This window comes from Ambystoma mexicanum, chromosome 1q, assembly GCF_040938575.1.
Source record: "Ambystoma mexicanum isolate Mex_15411 chromosome 1q, UKY_AmexF1_1, whole genome shotgun sequence".
Taxonomy (NCBI): Eukaryota; Metazoa; Chordata; class Amphibia; order Caudata; family Ambystomatidae; genus Ambystoma; species Ambystoma mexicanum.
The window spans coordinates 898,674,112-898,693,193 of record NC_090922.1 but is presented as its reverse complement, the minus strand read 5'-3'; the positions used below and the strand labels follow the sequence as shown (position 1 = coordinate 898,693,193).

The 19,082-nt window shown below is 44.0% G+C and overlaps 1 protein-coding gene across 2 annotated transcripts in view; it reads right to left on the bottom strand.

Annotated features, from left to right (window-relative positions):
• Positions 1-19,082, bottom strand: part of SNX7 (sorting nexin 7) — a 305,876-nt gene that overhangs the window by 181,042 nt on the left and 105,752 nt on the right. For both annotated transcript variants that reach the window (XM_069641532.1, XM_069641533.1), the window contains 2 exons: positions 11,902-12,100; positions 9,921-10,120 (listed from right to left, as the gene is read on the bottom strand). In XM_069641532.1, coding sequence (XP_069497633.1) covers positions 9,921-10,120; positions 11,902-12,100 — 399 coding nt within the window. The remainder of the gene's footprint in view (positions 1-9,920; positions 10,121-11,901; positions 12,101-19,082) is intronic.

The window sequence follows — 19,082 nt, the reverse complement described above, 5'->3', positions numbered from 1 at the left end:
ACGAATGCCGAAAAGGCATTGTTGTATGACAAAGAAAAACGATTAGATGAAACCCAGAAGATGGACAGAGCTTTCTCGCTCGGAGTCCAGAAAATGTACCCCTCTAAAGATTTCCATGTTTCCGAGGAGTTTATTGAGAAAATATTAAACGAACGGAGGCCTGATTCTTCAGCGCCACCTCCGTATGCTCCCGTTGTGGGCACCTTGCCCGTTCCTGCTATTGCTCCTATCGCTATTCCTACTCCTCCTGCGCAGCCTACTGCCCCTAGTTCTTTGGTTGTCGCTCCTCTGTCTATTTCGTCTATTACATTACCTCTTTCCCCTGCACCCTTGTTAGGTTCACCTACACCTCCGATTCTGGGGAGTCCCGTGTTCACTAAATCAGATCCCGGTGCAGGGTCGAAAATTGTGACTCGTAGTACTGTTCCTGCGGGCAGGAAACAGGAACTATTTGCTTGGGCTAAACATTGCATGGAAAAAGGTGATCAAACTGATGTACTTTCGACATTATCTAATTTGCACGATTTTCCCGAGAAAAACGTTTTTATTGAAGGACTGGGGATTCATTTAGGTGTAATGTGGGGTAGATTGCAGACTTCGGATCTCCCACAAGGGGTGAGAGATCTGAACGCTTTGGCACTCTCGAGGGATACAGAGCAGAAGGTATATGGGCATGTTGATAGGTTGTTTGAGTTTATAAGGGATTTTGAAAGGTTACAAAACGAGGATGATGAAGACGATAGGATATATGTGCAGAAACGGTTCCTTTCGTGCCGAAGATCAGCACCTGAGGAAGTACGGATTTGTACCAGAGATGCGATTCGGTGGATCCCGGATTCATCGATACCGCCAGATGAGATATATGACACATATAGTCAATACACGATAGAGATGCAAAGGAAGGTAATCCAAGTGATGGTACAGCACTTACAGGAGGAATGTATAAGGAAGAAGGTTGGTTGCCCCACAGAGTTATTAGGTATTTGTAAAAGAGCTTTTTCGCCCGACACTTCTACAGCTGCTTTAGCGCTCGATTTGGCCTTATTACTTAGTAAGCGGTCGGAGGTCCCTATATCTCAGTTGCCTATGAGAGAGGTCCCTCCGACCCTTGTCCCAAAAGTAGAAATCCCCGCCAACGTGGCGGCTGGTACTGCCGCGGTGGATATCCCTGCACATTACGTATCACAGTTTGTTCACGTCCCGTTCTCTCGACAGGAAGTGAACACGATTAGACAATCAGTTCCTGATATCAGGAAGAACCCGACAGGATTTTATAAAGAAATAGAATCCGTTTTGCAATCTTCTGTGTTCACCTTAAGTGACATGGATTTATTGTTTCCAGTGCTTTTGCCTGTTGATGTATGGAAACAGGTACGAACAATAGATGATGTGCCGGGGTTAGGGGATACATGGGTAAATCTGACTAGAATAGATGGGGAACGACCAGCTGGTGAGAAACCACCCCAGGTAATACTCACTTTACCCGATAGAATAGTTGCCAAATTAAAAACTATAATTCCGGAAAAAAGGATTATTTGGGACAAGCTTACGGCCTGCGTCCAAGGGAAAACTGAAGGTACTACTGAATTCTTTAATAGATTCGAACAGGTGTTCTCCGACTTCAGTGGACAGGATTTAGGTACAGAGTCGGGGAAGAGGTTGTTTGTGGACAAATTTGTGCGTGGATTGTTGCCCGACATCCAGTCACAAATTATGTCCTCAGAGAGCGCTTGGCAGGCAAAATCTCAGTCAGAGGTCTTGCATATGGCTCAGTATTACGAGAATCGGGTTAATAATGAAAAAGAGAAAATCGAAAAAAGAAGGGGTGACCTAAAGACTAAGGTATTGTTGCAGCAAATTGTCAGAAACCCCAGAGGAGGTACGACACAGACTAGAGGTCAGTACATTCCAAGAGGAAATACTCCTCCAAATTCTATAAATATTAATCAGTGTGCTTATTGCCGCCAGGAAGGTCACTGGCGAGCACAGTGCCCTGCCCTCCGTCAGAGGTCAGGAGGCACATTCGGAGGAATGGGTAGGCGACCACGGGGCCGCCCTGGAGCAGGGGGCCCTGATAGGGGTCAGCTTCTACAAGATCCCCAGCAACCTTTTTCACGGGAAAATCAGACTCTGAGTATGGACTCGAGAAATATATTTGATCACCCTTCCGCCGCCTATCTTTCTGAGGAACTTCCCTTTGATGAAGTTCTGTCTTATTAGGATTGCCCGAAGCAGCGTTTGGAACCTTTACCTATTCCCGTTATTCAGAAGGGCCCCTATGTTGAATTATTGGTGGGGAATAGGAAACATCAGTTCTTGATCGACACTGGAGCACAAAAGTGCTCCATCGACCATTCGAGGGTTCCAAACATCCCACTGTCAGGGCAAACAAACGTCTCTATAGGGTTCTCTGGTATACCAACTGTTTGTCCGGTTTCTGCGCCGGTATCCGTTTCTTTGGGTCCTTTTACAGACCAGTGCCCTTTTCTTCTTACTTCAAACTGTGGAGAAAATTTGCTGGGGTTGAATTTGTTGAAGAAACTGAATGCAGTGATTCATTGTTCCCCTGACGGAATAAGATTAACAGTTTCACCACAGCAACCCTTTAACTCCCAATACTTGACCCGACCTCTACCTCCCGAATTTGACATTGTCCCAGAATGTTTGTGGGCAATAGACGACAATGATGTCGGGATATTGCACATCGACCCTGTTAAGATAATATTGAAACATGGGGTTAAGCTACCGCGCATTCCGCAATATAAAATTTCAATTGAAGGTGAGCGCGCTCTGAAATGCATTGTCTCCGATTTTGTACATTGTGGAGTGATCGAAGAGATTACAGGTAGCTTATGTAATAGCCCGATCTTGCCAGTATATAAGAAAGGCGACAATGCAATTCCGTACCGGTTTATAATAGATCTTCGTGCTATTAACCGGGTGGTAGCCCCACAATTTCCAATCGTGCCTGATGTAACAACGATCTTAACAATGATCCCTGCTACGGCTACACACTTTAGTGTCGTAGATTTGAAAAACGCCTTCTTTAGTATTCCGATACATGAGGAGAGCAGGTATTTGTTTGCGTTCACCTTGGGGGGACGCTCGTTTACATTCACAAGGGCACCTCAAGGGTATACTGAAAGTCCTAGTATCTATAGTAGAGCCTTAAAAGAGCAGCTCGACACCCTTGAATTACCACCTACTTGCACGCTGCTTCAATATGTAGACGATTTGCTCCTGGCTGCAGACTCTGAGAAAGCTTGTAAAGAAGGCACTATATTGTTGCTTGTTCATTTAGCTGAAACACAAACACAAAGCTTCACTTAAGAAATTTCAATATTGTTGCCAGGAGGTTGCCTATTTAGGCTACCTCCTGTCAAAGGAGGGGAGAAGATTGACACCTGAACGAATAAAACACATTTCTGGCATGTCTGTCCCAAAAACACAGAAGGAAGTCAGAGCCCTGATAGGGATGGCGTCCTACTGTAGACTGTGGATCCCGAACTTTGCCCTAGTGGTAAAACCGATGTTGGCTTTGACGAAGAAGGGCATTTCTCTGCCACTGCCATGGGAATCGGAACATCAACGATCATTTGAGCTTCTCAAAGCCGCGCTGTGTTCAGCACCGGTTCTGGGTACACCAAATTACGATAAGGCCTTTGTGTTGTTTGTGCATGAATGTAATGGATGTGCTTTGTCTGTGTTAACGCAGGAACATGGAGGGAAGAATAGGCCGTGCGGCTATTATTCCTCCGCCCTCGATCCTGTTGCATGCGCTTTGCCGCGATGTCTGCGCGCTGTTGCTGCTGCCGCTGCGTCTGTAAAACAGAGTGAGGGGATGGTCCTAGGCCACGATTTAATTTTGATGGTGCCTCACTCTGTCGATATTCTATTGAATAAAACTCAAACACAACACCTTACTTCTGCCCGGTTGACCAGGTACGAATTAGTTCTATTTGCTCCTCATATCCAAATTAAAAGGTGTTGTGTTCTCAATCCGGCTGAACTTTTGCCTCTCCCGCAAACTACTGCTTGCGGCGATGACGGATCACATGACTGCCTGTATGCCACCGAACAAGAAACAAAGGGCAGAATAGACCTCTCAGATACTCCTTTGGAGAATGCGGAAGGGGAGCTGTTTTGTGATGGCTCCTGTTTTAAACTTACGAATGGCACATCTACAGCTGCTTATGCAGTTACTACTTTGAACAAGATCGTAGAAACTAAAAGGATTCCGCATAACTCTGCGCAGGCCGCAGAGATTATAGCGTTGACCCGCGCTTGTGAGCTCTCCCAAGGGCATAGAGTTAACATTTATACGGATAGTCAGTACGCCTTTGGGGTGGCTCACAACTTCGGAAAACTGTGGTCGGAAAGAGGGTTTCTGACCTCACACGGGACCAAGATTCAGCATGGTCCCTTAATAGTACAACTACTTTTAGCGCTCTCACTCCCTGAACAACTAGCGATCATGAAATGTGCAGCACATCGCAAGGTCATAGACGATGTGGGCAGAGGAAATGCCTTTGCAGATTCGATAGCTAGACAAACAGCCACAGACCTTAGCACAGACATGTATACCTCGAGGGAAGTGAGAGATGGTTGTATAATAGATGAAGGCATTGGGTCTGTGCGAGATATTCAGACTGATGCCTCTGTTGAAGAATCTAGGAAATGGGCTGAAGGCATGGGGAAATTGGATGACGAAGGGTGTTGGGTGGACGCATCTGACGGGAAATGGTTGCTTCCTGATTCTTATGTATTTGCAATGGTCACGATGGCACACGGTCCAACACATGTGTGTGCCCAGCAAATTGCGAAGATATTACAGCAGGTTTGGGTGAATGATAAAATTTTGGGAACTGCAAAAAGATATGTTCAGAATTGTATGATTTGCCTACAGCACAATGTGGGTAAAGGGACAGTGACTCCAAGGGGAAGTTTTGGGCCCCCCTCTGTCCCCTTTGAAACCATTCACCTTGATTTTATTGAAATGGAGCGATGTAATAACTTGAAATATGTTCTTGTTATCATTTGTGCTTTTAGCAAATGGGTCGAGGCTTTCCCCGTCAAAGACGCTACCGCCATGACCACCGCAAAGATCTTGGTAAAAAACTATTTTCCTCGATTTGGGCTCCCGAGGATAATCTGGTCGGACAATGGCCCCCACTTCATCACAGCCATAATGTTGCAAATATGTGTTGCCTTAGGGATAGAGAAACGTTTTCATTCAGCTAGGCACCCTCAAAGTGCGGGGTTGGTAGAAAGACACAACAGTATTTTGAAAAACAAACTTGCAAAAACATGTGCCGACACTAAATTAAAATGGCCAGATGCTTTACCTATTGTGTTGTTAGCTATGCGCACCACACCCCAGACTAGAACTGGGCTCTCTCCATTCGAGGTAGTAATGAGAAGGCCTGCTAATATTTGGGGTCTCCCTAAACCTAAAGCCCTGAGGGATGTGGAGAATGTATTGCTCATAGACTATTGTAATCAATTGACTAAAAATCTGTATTTCATTTACCACCAGGTGAATGCCGCCTTACCTGTACGGTTTACGGGCCCAGGACACGATATATTGCCCGGCAGCTGGGTCCTGGTGAAGGCCTACGAAAGGTCTTCCTGTCTCGCGCCTCGCTGGCGGGGACCCTACCAGGTTTTATTGGTCACCAGGACGGCAGTGCGGGTGGCAGGAAAGAAGAACTGGGTACATGCAACGCATGTGAAGAAGATCCCTCACCCGACGCCACACGTTACAGAAGAAACAGAACCCCTCGCTGATGCTACGATCTTTGATCTCGGAGTAGCAGGCAGCGCCGTGAGTGCGTCGGAGAAGTTCTCTGAGCCTGAGGAGCTCGGGGAGCCGTCCATTTTGTCTCCGCACTCCCTTGATCAATCACTTCCGGAAAACCTTGTTTCGAGCTCTGCGACTTCCGTCGCCACCGACGTGACGCTCCCCTCAGGGAGCGACGATACTTTGCTTTTGGATTCAACAAACTTGGGTACCATCAGGTACAACCTTCGACAGCGAAAATAAAATTACCGCACGAGTATCGTGCATCTGGAAGAAAAAGGAGTGATTGAAATACTATTGTCTTTCCTTTTTTTTGGAACGAAGAAAAGGAGGGTTCTGTTGGCTAGGGTTGGGAAGGACTAAGAAATCGCTCGGCCGAAGTGCCGCCAGCAACGAACATTGGGGCCGTCGATCGAGATGACCATGATGCCTGCCGCCTTCACCGCTGCTCCTCGTATTGAACTATTAGATAAGGAGGTGACCAATTCGAACAATGGACAATGTGCCTGGGCCCTGAAAACGTACTGTTGTGTTCTCGTTTTGATTATTGTTAGTTTTGCAACTGCTGCCGTGGGACTTTGGTACTTTGAAGAAATCTATCCTTTGAAGCCTCTATTACCGACCAAAATTGTACCAACTGTTTTGACTCCCTCTGTACACCTTCACACTCTGTCCCCTAGGGATTCTCGGCATAGACAGAAATATCATAATAACACTCTGATGATAGTGATGAATGCTACGCATGCTATTTTTAATAGGAGTAATTGTTGGATCTGCACTCACTTACCACAACATGGGAACAAGGGACTGGGATGGTATATACATCCCTTACCTCTAACAACTTCTTGCTATGCCTCTCTTAGAGCACTCTTTTTTGGCCGATGGAATGATAGCATCTCAGGGAATTTCGATGGGACTAATTTGAATGAATTTGAAAAACGTGAATTGACTCCCCTGGGATGCTCGCTTTTCGCAAATAGGAGTAGACCTAATATCGCTTCTATTAGGCCGTCTGATAAACTTTCTTTTCCTTTTCGAAATCTAGTTTCTTTTAAGATGGCTCCGATAGGCAATAAGGATGCCATGCCTCCTTCTTATTCTGTGAATCATAGTCCTGATTCAGTTCCTTTCTGTGTACAAAGAAATGGCACTAGGCCAATGGGAGATTTCGAGCCTTGTGTAAATATTGTAAATTTGACTGGGGAAAATAGGCCTTTGTATGTAGGGGGACCCGTTTATTTTGTTTGTGGTAGTTTAGCTTTTCCCTGGTTGCCGAAGGATTGGCAGGGGACTTGTTATTTAGGGATATTGTTACCAGGTGTATTTATAGCCAGTACCTTAGAGGTATCTAAGGCTCGCCCGCGACGGGATAATGATGGAGATACCCCTGGACAAGTGTTCGGGGATATAGCCAAATCAGTAGTCCCCTTTTGGGGACAAATAGCAAATTCAGAAAACATTAGGGGATTAGCGAGGGTGTTGGAGAAAACGATCAACCGGACCACGGACATACTTTACAATATGACCTTAGAGCAAAAGGCAATAAGGTTGGTAGCACTTCAAAATCGAATGGCATTAGATGTCATTTTAGCTGAACGAGGTGGAGTATGTAAATTAGTGGGGTCCGCTTGCTGTGTTTTCGTACCAGATTCTTCACCAACAATATTCAAAGCAATTCAGAATTTACACACTCTTAGTTCTGAAGTCCATATCCCTGTAGGAGACTGGAGCCTTAGTACTTGGTTTTGGGATTCTCTACGATCTTGGGGGTGGAAGGTGCTATCTGTTATTTTAGGTATTTTAGGGACTCTGTTATTTCTTTGCTGTTGTTTTCAATGCCTCTCGAGTATATGTGGAATGATGGGGGGATGTTGTGCTCAGGTAATGAGCGCGATAGGGCATAGGATATACACCCCGAAGACAGCATCTAAAGAGTTCATGTTGCAAGACGTTCTTATGAACAACTTTATGGCTATTGACATTTCGGACAATGATGCGGAACCTATGGATGATAATGCCATCAGTTATTTTCGAAAGTATTAGGAAATGATGTATTAGCACTTGGCATAGGCCAAAAGGAGGGTCTGTGGAAATCGATATAATATTGTGACCCTAATCGCATTGTTTAAATGTATGTTGGCCTACGCCAAGCTGTCTAAAGAATACTATGTACATAGGTTCTGCGGCAAGGTCTTGACCTTAATGTATCGTGTAAGCCGCCATCTTGGATCTAGCCGCCATTTTAGGTACTCTTGCAGTGTGGAAGTCACCCTGAATCACAAAATGGAGGCCGAACGACATTTTGTGTAAGACTTCGGCCATGGTGACCTCCGCACACGTGAATGAATAATATGTCCGCAGGCTACTTGTTAGGGTCATGAACTAAGACCCTGTCCTCTCTTTAACCTATGTGTAAATATGTAACCGTATCAGCGGAACTGATCTAATATATGGAAATTATGTGTTCGACCTGGCTACGAACCCTAGCCATGGTTCCAAGAATGGTTAACTTGCAAGAGGGCTGGCCAATGCAGTACAAAATGTATAAAAACCCAAGCATCCCGATGATCGGTCTCTCCCACTTTCAGTGCGAACCTAACGTTGAAGGTTCGTGTGTTAGTCAGAGGGCCGAATAGCTATTCGCATGTCAATTGACTTTGGTAACTTTGTAACTTTGAAATAAAGCGCTTTGTATGTCCTTTGTAACCTGTGTTGGTGTGTTTCCTTTTGGGCTTCCCGGCCTCATGTCAATTTCTCCGTTTCCACAGGGAGACACAAGTTACACACTAAATGCTTGTCGACCCACAGGAATTTACGATTTCACTTGGGGCAGAATTTAAATGGGGGTGAAAGTAGTGTAGAAAAAGGGGCATATACATCCTAAAATGACTACACCCTCTCTCCCTACTGTCTGGGCCGAAGCCCAGGGCGGCCTTCCAAGGCCGAACGGTCTGTCGCAGTAGTGTTTCGACAGGCAGTTTCTTTGTCTTCACCGGTGTGATGTTTCGATGGTGGGCAAAGTAAAGGATAGAAAGAATGAACAATCGATAAGTGAATGGCTTTACGCCGAAAGAGGAACTCCGCTACATGCATCCATCTAGAAGGGCGGGGAAAAAAAACAATTTGAGGGGCCGACATGTGAGGGATCATGGGTACAGTGGACGTCACACTAGGGTTAGTATTACTGGCATGCCCTGTTGACGTCCCTTTTCGAGTTTCAAAAACAACAACTGTAATACTCTGCAGCTTCCACCGCAGCTGACCCGACCCAAACAAAATAAAAAAGAAAAAGCTGTGGGGGTGTCCCCCCCCCCAAACACCCCGCTCACTATAGTATACTATACGAGCGGGGGATGCAGGGACACAGGGACACCCTTGCAGCTGACCCGACCGAAAGAAAAAAAAGGACCCTGCAGCGCTGGTTCCTGATCACGGAAGTGAAAGGGAACCAGGGTCACAGGGATAAAGTGCGTCGGAATGAAAGGTAAGTAGGGCGATGGGGGTGTACTGGGGGTGTGGCAGGGGTTAGTGTTTGTATGGATTTGGGGTTGTTTTACCATGGATGTCCGCATGGGAAATGTACGAACAATTTTGTATAACGTACATTTCTCAAGTGTTCACTTCCGTCGCAAACCTTTCAGTCGCGGTAAAACAACCCCAAATCTCAATCATCCTGCAATTTGCAAAACTACAAGTTGAATTCTGGTCAAATAACCTTGATCAGAAAAGGAACCGTGGGTATTTTACGTGTTGAACGCACCTCAGTCTTTCATCCTTGGATTAGCAAAACCCCATTAATGCCAAGCTAGATAATGACAAGCATGTCCCACTCCAGGAAACATTCACAGCTTTGGTGATTGTACAATAGAATCCACTTCTGCCCAGAATAAAGTAAATACCAGCGTTCAAACTTGATATTGTGCATCAAAGTAATACCAAATTAAAAAATGTGTAATGTACCAAATCAAATTAAATCAAAGCCTTTTAAATATATTAAGGCATCCTAAAATGTCTGACTAATTAGTAAGACAATCAAACTTACATGTTTTCCATTCAATAGCCATTTGACATTCATGCCACCAAACTTCTACCTAATTGCAATCGATTAAAATGATCTTACTGTTAACATGTCACTGTAGAGAACGTATTCATGTGTAATTGGAATCAGGCTTGCAGAGAGTCCTGACATTTGCTGCTCTGTCGCGCGACAGCACTTATCTATGCAACCAGCAATGCCCTTCAGTGATGCAGTCAGGTCTTCTTCCGATGCCGACCACAAAGTAAAGATTGGTCCATATTCTTTCATCTCCTCCACATACTCTTAAAAGAAAACAAATGGCATGTAAATATGAACCAACAATACAATGTATGTATGTAAATAAAATGAAGAATGCAGTGTTGACATGATCAACCTCCTCATAATTATGATTTACAACTGTATCTTAAATCATTCACACCAATGGTTCTAGAAATATACAAACAGCTGTGTAAAATGTTGAAATCACAATCAAACAACTAAGATGACTGGTAAGCTCACATGTAGACTGAACAATGTTGATGCTAATGTATGCAAATGCGGTGCTTTCAATGTTATCATGTCCACCCCCCCATTTTAATTAATTATCCTTCACTTTTTCAATATAAGGAATAGAAATGTGCATCTAGTACCTGCGTTAGGATGTAAAAATATAAAAACAGTATTTTGAAGGGGAGTGTTGAGTCCAAATATCAGTTATGAGGGTTTGGTAGGAAGAGGGGGCAAAAAAGGAATACGGTTTAAACTTCAAAGCATTTTTCAAGTCAAATTCCATTATTCTTTAAAGATTAATTTCATCTACACACTAATCTGCTCCCTTTGCTGCAATTCGCCTTCCCCACAACTTCCCATACGTTTCATGGCACAGATCTGCATCTAGTCCACTTGATAACCTCCACTTTTGCCAAATACATATTACCAATTTTATTTACGCATTTTCTTGCAGCAAAAATGTATATGGTAAGTGGGGATAATGTATATATGGGGCTAGTAAGGTAGACTCAGGGGGGACTCAGAAGGGGGGGATGCCGAGGGAGTCTCCACCTTCATTTTGTCCAAAAAAAAGGAACAATTGATAAAACCTAAATAGGCGAAATTGTAGGTCGCCAAAATAAATGCGGCCAACGTTTGTAGAACCAAGATTTGACATTTCTGCATGTATTCTACACATACAAGGTGTGTGAAGATATCTCTACCATACATGAACAAGTGTGTAGAGCAGTTTGATAGCCCATACAAAATCAAGACATTTCAAAATATTTTCTCTGATCAGCTCCCCTGCTCCAACTCAATTTCTCAACCTTACAGTTACGGCAAATGTCTCAAATATCATCACAAAATCGGTTTAAAAAAATCGCTATACATTAGAAAAACACTAAAAAATGTCCTAAAATTGTAAACGCAATGCAATAGTACGACTTATAAACATTCAATAATACAGTTTCAGTTGAAAATGAAAGGAAACAAATGTTAGAACTTTGCATACACCTTAAAAATGTTATGCAACACACTTCTAAAATACCCAATGTAGACTTAAAACTTCCAATTTGGTCCCAACTTTTGCCTCTACAGTGTAAACTGCACATATTATAGCAACCTGGTGTTGTGGCCATGAAGGAATAAGAGATGAAAAAGAAGAAAGATGATAAACCTACAACAAAACGTTAGGGCAAAAACATAACAATAAAACAAACGCCACACTTGAAAGTGGCGACACAAAAGAATGGCATTTCTCTGGACTAAACTCAACCATAGTCTTTCAGTGTGTCATTACAGAAGGGCAAAGACAATGTGGAAATCAGGCTATCCCACCCAAAAAGAGCCAGTCCAACCCTTAAACGCAAAGTCATAGCACTTTTGGACCATACCACGAGTGACCCCAGAAATGTTTTGGCCATACCGTTTTTGTTTTGCTAAAATATCTGAAAACAGAAACTGAGAATTTGCAAAGCAATTGTGTACTGTGTTTGTGGATACGTAGTACAATACTGTAAAAGAGTGCAGGTGATATAATTACATATAATAAATGACAGATGCATTTTTCGTTTTAAATAACTTGGCATACCTTTTTCTTCCTTGTATATTCTATGTGCAATTTTATCAAGCGCATTTATCTTCTGATTAAAAATGTCGACATAATCACTTATAACTGTAATGTCATCAGGACGGTTTTTAACTCCTCTCATAGAAGATGCTACGGCACGGACTGACTGACCCATACGCTCGAGGAATCCAGGTCCTTGCTTCTTGTGAGAGGTTAGCTCCTATGAAGAGAAGAGGAAATAAGTGTTTCAGAAGAATGATGAAAGTTGAAGTAATCAAACAAGTGACCCAACAGCAACACTTCCTTAAGACTAGCTGTGAGCTCCTAAAACGTATCAAGATAGAATGTAGTTCCAAATGATACAACCATAACATCTCGAACCATCTGACAATTAAAATGAAAAGATAATGAACACTTAACTGTTATCAGTAATTACTTTACAACAAATTACAAAAGCCAATTGTCTATGGAAAACACAGATGACTTAATTATTAACAAGTTATGTTATGTTATTTTTCATTTGTATAGCGCCTTATGTACCATTGGTATGATCTCAAGGCGCTGGTAGGTTGAACGCCCTCGGGAACCGCAGTTCAAGTCAGTTGAGAGAGAGAGGGAGGGAGTCGTTAAGTGCATGGGCGCTCCGGGTATGTGTGCAGCTGGTTTGGTTGTTGCATGATAGCTGCTTCTTAGCACTAGGTGTGGTGATGAGAGGATCAGTCTGCAGGGTGGACATCCAGGCTGAGTTCTGGCTGCGTTAGGCCTGATGAGATGCCTAAGCTAGCTGGTGTGTGCTAGCTAGCTGTGTTATTAGGATGATGGGAAGTTTGAGGAGTCATGTTAGTATGAGAACAGCTTTACCGAATGTGTCATAGTACTGCTGTGTTCTAGTTGAATGGTGGTGTATAGGAGAGAGTAAGCGTAGTAGTGTGATATTGTGGTAATCAGTAAAATGTATGCAACCAGGCACACTCGATGATGATGGGAATATCTTCTAAATTCAACTCTAATACAGTGACGCTATTAGGGCATATTTCTAAGTTCTACTTTAACAGAGTGACGCTATTGGGGAACACTCGATGTTAGGAATACCGTCTAGATTCAATATTAGCACAATGATGCCATCAGCGCACACTTTCTAAGTTCAATTATAACACAGTGACGCTAGTAGGGCACACTTTCTAAGTTCAGCTTTAACTCGGTGATGGTAATGGGGCACAATTTGCAGATTCAACATTAACACTGACGCTATTAGGGCGTACCTTCTAGATTCAACACTAACACTGTTACGCTATTAGGGCATGCTCCAAGATTCAACATTAACACAGTGACGCTATTAGGCATGCATTCCAAGTTCAGCTTTAACACAGTGACGCTAATAGGGCACACTTTCCAAGTTCAATGTTAACACAGAGACGCCATTAGGGCATACTCAATGGTGTTGGGAGTACCTTCTTGATTCGACTTTAACACAGTGACGTTTTAGGCATACTTTCCTAATTCAGCCTTAACATGGTGACGCCATTGGGTACACTCAGTGATGTTGGGAATATCCTCTAAATTCAACATTAGCAGTGATGTTTTAGGCACGCTTTCTCGATTCAACTTTAACACAGTGATGCTATTAAGGCACACTCAATGATGTTGGGAACACCGTCTTTATTCAACATTAGCACAGTGATGCTATCTGGGCACACTTTCCAAGTTCAGCTTTAACACAGTGACGCTGTTGGGTACATCGTCTGGATTCAACATTAGCACAGTGATGTTATTAGGGCACACTATCTAAGTTCAATTTTAACACAGTGACACTATTAGGGCACACTCAGTGATGTTGGCAATACCGTCTAGATTCAATATTAGCACAGTGATGCCATTAGGGCACACTCAGATGCTGGGAATACCATCTAGACTCAACATTAGCACAGCAACGCTATTAGGGCACACTTTCTAAATTCAACGTTAACACAGTGACGCTATCAGGGCGGATATTCTAAGTTCAATGTTAACACAGTGACGCTATCTAGCACGCTTTCTAAGTTCAACATTAACACAGTGACGCTATCAGGGCACCCTCAGAGATGCTGGGAATACCGTCTAGACTCAACATCAGCACAGCAACGCCGTTAGGGACGCTTTCTAAGTTCAATTTTAACACAGTGGCGCTATTAGGGACGCTTTATGAGTTCAACGTTAACACAATGACGCTATTAGACACGCTTTCTAAGTTCACCATTAACACAGTGACGCTATTAGGGGCACACATTCTATGTTCAACGTTAACACAGTGATGCTTTAGGGCACACATTCTAGGTTCAACTTAACACAGTGAGGCTATTAGGGCATGTGCTATTTATCACAGTTCCGTCTAAGTGTGGCACATGCTATCGTGGTTACACCTGTCTCAATGTGCGGCTGGCCAATTTTCACTATCGTCTCTGGGAGTGGCACTAGTTAGTAATGCAAGTATGTTAGAATGTTATGCAGGACAGCATTTACAGTACAGCCTTGAATTAGGTTGGGGCTCAGATCTCCCTAGGTGTGCATGGTGTAATTCTTTGGCAGTTTACATTATGGGAAGGTAATGTAGAGTGGCTGGGGCTTTCTGGTGTAGAGTAAATGCTCTACATCCCACCCATGCCACACTTAACGTTTTGTTGGTGTCTGTCCACTGCTGGCTTCTCCTGAAACCTGCAGAAACATCTTGGAGCTGCCTCTGTAGGAGCCACCCTTTGTCTCGGGCCCTTAGTCGCAGGGCTACACGGCAGAGAGCTGCCCTGGGAAGGCTGGTAATGGCTTGGGTAACAGGACGAATGGGAGCGGGGTAGGCGGGTCGGGGGGGCGGGAGGAACGGTAATCAGGAAGAGGGTGCAGGGAGGGAAACGGCCAGCAGAGGGGCTGATTTACAGATTGGGCACACAAAAGCGCAGTAAACACTCACCTCGCTCACGGATGGAAAGCAAATGTGCCGCCCCATTTTGTTTGAGGGTGTTTTGCCCCGATTTTAAGGATTCCAATAGGCAGTTCCACTGCAAGAGGCCCAGGACACAAATTTGTATTATTTTATCAAGTACACATGCAAAAATAATTGCCGGGTATAAGCCAAAAGATCACAGCTCTACCGGACAGTTTGTTTAGGATGGAGGTCCCCAATGCTTTAGTGCATCTAAATAGCACTTAACACCCCTTCTAGCGGCTTGTACATTTGAGGGTGGTTTTGGATAGGTGTGTGGATGTAGTCTTCAGAATGCCCTAGGCAAGTGCCTAATCTGGCATTGGATATGGCATCATCAGTAGCCCTTACTTCATTGACAGTAAACAATGATTTGTGGGATGACACAAGTATCAATTTAATCAAATTCTGATGCCAGGGCATCCATAATTCAGCCACTCCTAAGGGTGAGGTAAAAAGAGACCGTTTTTGGCAGATTAATAGTTCCAGTGGTCAGCAGAATCATGTAGTGCTTTGGCACTTAACTGTGGGGGGGTATGGGAAGGCGCTTGACGTCAATGGTCTGTGTGGGACAATGGGGCCCAGGATGGCACTGACCAATTGCAACAACTTCATGCATGCCTCCATACAGGGGACCGACAGTCCCACCAATCAGCGCTCGTAAAAATAAATTAACAAATGTTTCAAATGTTTCATGAAAATGATATCTTGTGTATAAATGTTTTGCCTGCAGTGGGCAGCGTTCTCTCTTCACACAGTTCTGGTCCACCGTGCTCTCCGAGCTGCATAAGTGCCTATAATAAACTGCACGACTTCCTGCTTGGTGTGCACTCCTTTTTGGATTACTTTGGTGTTCCAGTCATTACTTGCCTTGGCGGACCCCTAATACATTTGGAGGCCTCAGCGAGATCCTCAGTTCTTTCGGACAGTTTAGGGTATTCCGGCCGCCCAGGCCTACGCAGACCAGTCTCAAGCGCACAACCGTGGAAGCTCTGCAGACAACAAATTCATGAAGATCTGTATGGTCCCAAGGGTCGCCTGCACTCTTGGCGCAGGAAGTACTAGATGATCGCTAGGACACACGAGTGTACCCTCACATTAACACGTGATACCGTGGTTGCATGCCCACAAAAGGTGGTGGGGGATTTTGTATGGTGTTTGGGGTGCATTCTACAAGCGGAAGGGGGGAAATGGGGTGGATGATTGGCCATAGTAGTCTTAGATTTTAATTCTGCCCCTCCAATAGGGAGTGGGTGCGTGCCGGGCAGGTCTGTGTTAGAGCAGAAGGGTGCATAGGTGGGAGTTGCACCTAGTGCAGGTGATTGTATAGTTGCATCATATTTTGGGGACTCTGTGTTGATTTATTGACAGAGTATGCAGTAGGATAGTAGATGTTGGGTACATTTGATGTTTTGATCTTTTATTGTTTGAAGTAGTCGTTTTATGTGGGGGTCGACTGAGGTGGAACGGTTGACACCAGAGATAGTGTGCAAGTATTGTGCTGTGCATAAGTAGTGGCACACACTAGGCGGAGAAGTTATGGCCAGGCATTTGCATACTAACAGTAGGTTGGGAAACAGGTTGGCCTTTGGAGAGGGCCATAGTTGACCTAACATTGAGTGGGTGGGCCTGTGGAGAAGGCCAGTGAGCATGATAGGTGCAAGTCGGTGGGCCAGTGAATGTGGATAGGTAAGTATGGATGTGTGAGAAGTGAGTGTGTGTGATAGGTGAGAGTGAGCAGCAGGAATTTTGGGGAAGGGTGATTGTGAAATAATAGAAAGCAGGTTTTCGTACTTTTAGAAATCTATGAAGGATCCAAATGAAAGAGCCGGCAAAACATCCTAGGGCTAAGGAAGCTCCAGGAGGTGAGAAAAGGAGGAGCCTGCGAAGGGGGGGCAGTGACACAACGGGGCCACCTAGCACGCCACCCCCTCCCTACAGGCTGTATCCAATGCTGAAACCTGTCGCAGGGGACACTCACCGACAGCAGCTGTCTCCAAGCCAGCAAAGGGGGTGTAGGGGGTGGCAAAAAAGGATAACGGGAAGCCTGAGGGGTCCAGTGCTAGGTAACAAAAGGAAAAAGGCAACCGAAAGTATATGGCTGACATAGAAAAGAACATGCAGCAACAGTTGGACACTATGTTCAAGGAGGCCGAAAGGGTGATAGAAGAACCAAGTTACTTACCCCAGGTAACATTCTTTTAACTGGATGTTCGGCCACATATTCCTAATTTTTTTTGTATATCTTTCCATCCAGCAAAAAAAAAATGTATATATAAGAAATCTCGGTAGAGGGCCCCGACTTGATGTCCCTCAATGGCTTCCATCTGGGAGTCGACATCATAGTCTGTGTATATGTAAAAGGCGCAGAGCCAGTTGGCTTCAGTTCTGTTTTTACAACTTCCTCTTGCAGAAATGCCAGCATCAGCGAGTCCCAGACAGCACTAGACTTTTGAAAGAGCAGAACGTGTAATGCCTGGAAATTCTACAACAGGGTAGGTTGGGAGGGGCGATGAATACGTGGGAGGAACATCCAGTCAGAATCTTTTTTATACCAGGGGTAAGCAACTCGTTCTTTGAAATGACACAATCCTCATCTTTTGATAATACACCCAAAGCAGCATTAGGTCTGTGGGGGCTGGGGCCTCAAGGCCCTTCTGCGATCAATCCTATGTAGCCTTTCCTCTTCCTTAGAAGGACGAGGAGGCGGATACAATGTTGGAAGCACGATTTTCTGGGATAAATGAAAATCTGAAACAATGTTTGGCAAAAAAATAAAAATAAATAGTAAATGGAGTCTTACTAGATAAAGGCCTGCAACTCACTCACCCTGCGGGCTGATGTCAATGCAAAAGAATGGTTTTGAAAGCTTGTCTTAGTGGACATAATTGGAGTGGCTCAAAGGGAGCACATCTCTGAAATGTAAACGCAAAATTGAGATCCTGAATCAGTACTTGAAAAAGGTGTAGGTGGGAACACGTTAGTGGGCCCTTTAAGAAATTGAACGATTAATGGCATCTTGAAATAAGATGCCTCTTCCGAAGTGTGCCTGAAGATTGAAAGCAATGCCAATAACCTTTTATTGTTCCCATGAGGAGCCCCAGATTTGCTAAGAGTAACAAAAATGGCACCACCATAGGTGTGTTTCAAGGAACCACCATCATTTCCACTAAACCAGCTGCAGAATGCATTCCAATGGCATTGGTATAAGAATTTTGTTGCTGGCCTTGTGGCAGAAGGCAAAATCGGGATCACGTCAACAGGGCGGTCCCAATACTTATATCTCAACCTCTCAGAAACCATGCGTGAAGGTTGAGTGTCTTGATGTGCTAAGATTCCATGTTAAAAAATACATTAACTTAGCTTAAAACCATGGGCATTTATATGACTGATGGCTGGAAGGCCTGGTCAAACAGAGTCTATTGTTTTAATTTGACCCTAAGTTTCTAAGTGTAACAGGTGCATATGACCTATCAAAGCAAGCCCTAGCAGAACAGCTATCTTTTTTATTATGTGTCACAAAACGTTGGGAATGGCTTCAGAAGAATTGAAGCCAGATTGTTGTAAACATGCACTGTACTCACAGTAGCACTAAATTAAATTTGTGCACATTGCAGAATCAGCTCTTTTTCAGAAATAGCCTAGCATCAAGGAATTACTCACATGGCGTGTGTGCATACTCTACCAATAAAATGTAACACATATGTGTAGATGCCAATACTTGGATAGCATAGACAATAAAAGACTGAACATGTATGCAGACAGAAAAAGGCCCTTGTGCAAGGGCCCAGTGTTTAGCATCTATCTTTTATTAACTCACTGGAGACTTGGGCAGTCCGTACATATCCCAGAGGACACATTCACAACAAAGGCAGAAACAAATACTGGTTCCAGCAAGTGCATTCATATAGATAGGTGAGAGAGGAGAACACAACTTGTGTTTGGCAGGAGCTACAGTATTTTAGACAACACAGAGATGTGCTATGAAACAACATTAAGTCTACATTAAAGGTTTGAACTTTCAAAATGAGTTTTCTAATAAAGGTGAGATTTGTTTTACCCTTTAGGGGTGTTAACTTTGCCAGCCTTACACTGGTACACTCAGGATGGAAATGTCCCTAGACCAAGGTGTGCTTGGCGTAATTGTCAATTTTGCTGGATGTGATCGTGTTATCTTTTACTATGGTGTATGTGTTTTGAGAAAAGGTTTGCACGTTTTTTGCAAGTTCATTTAATTCTATGTAAAATG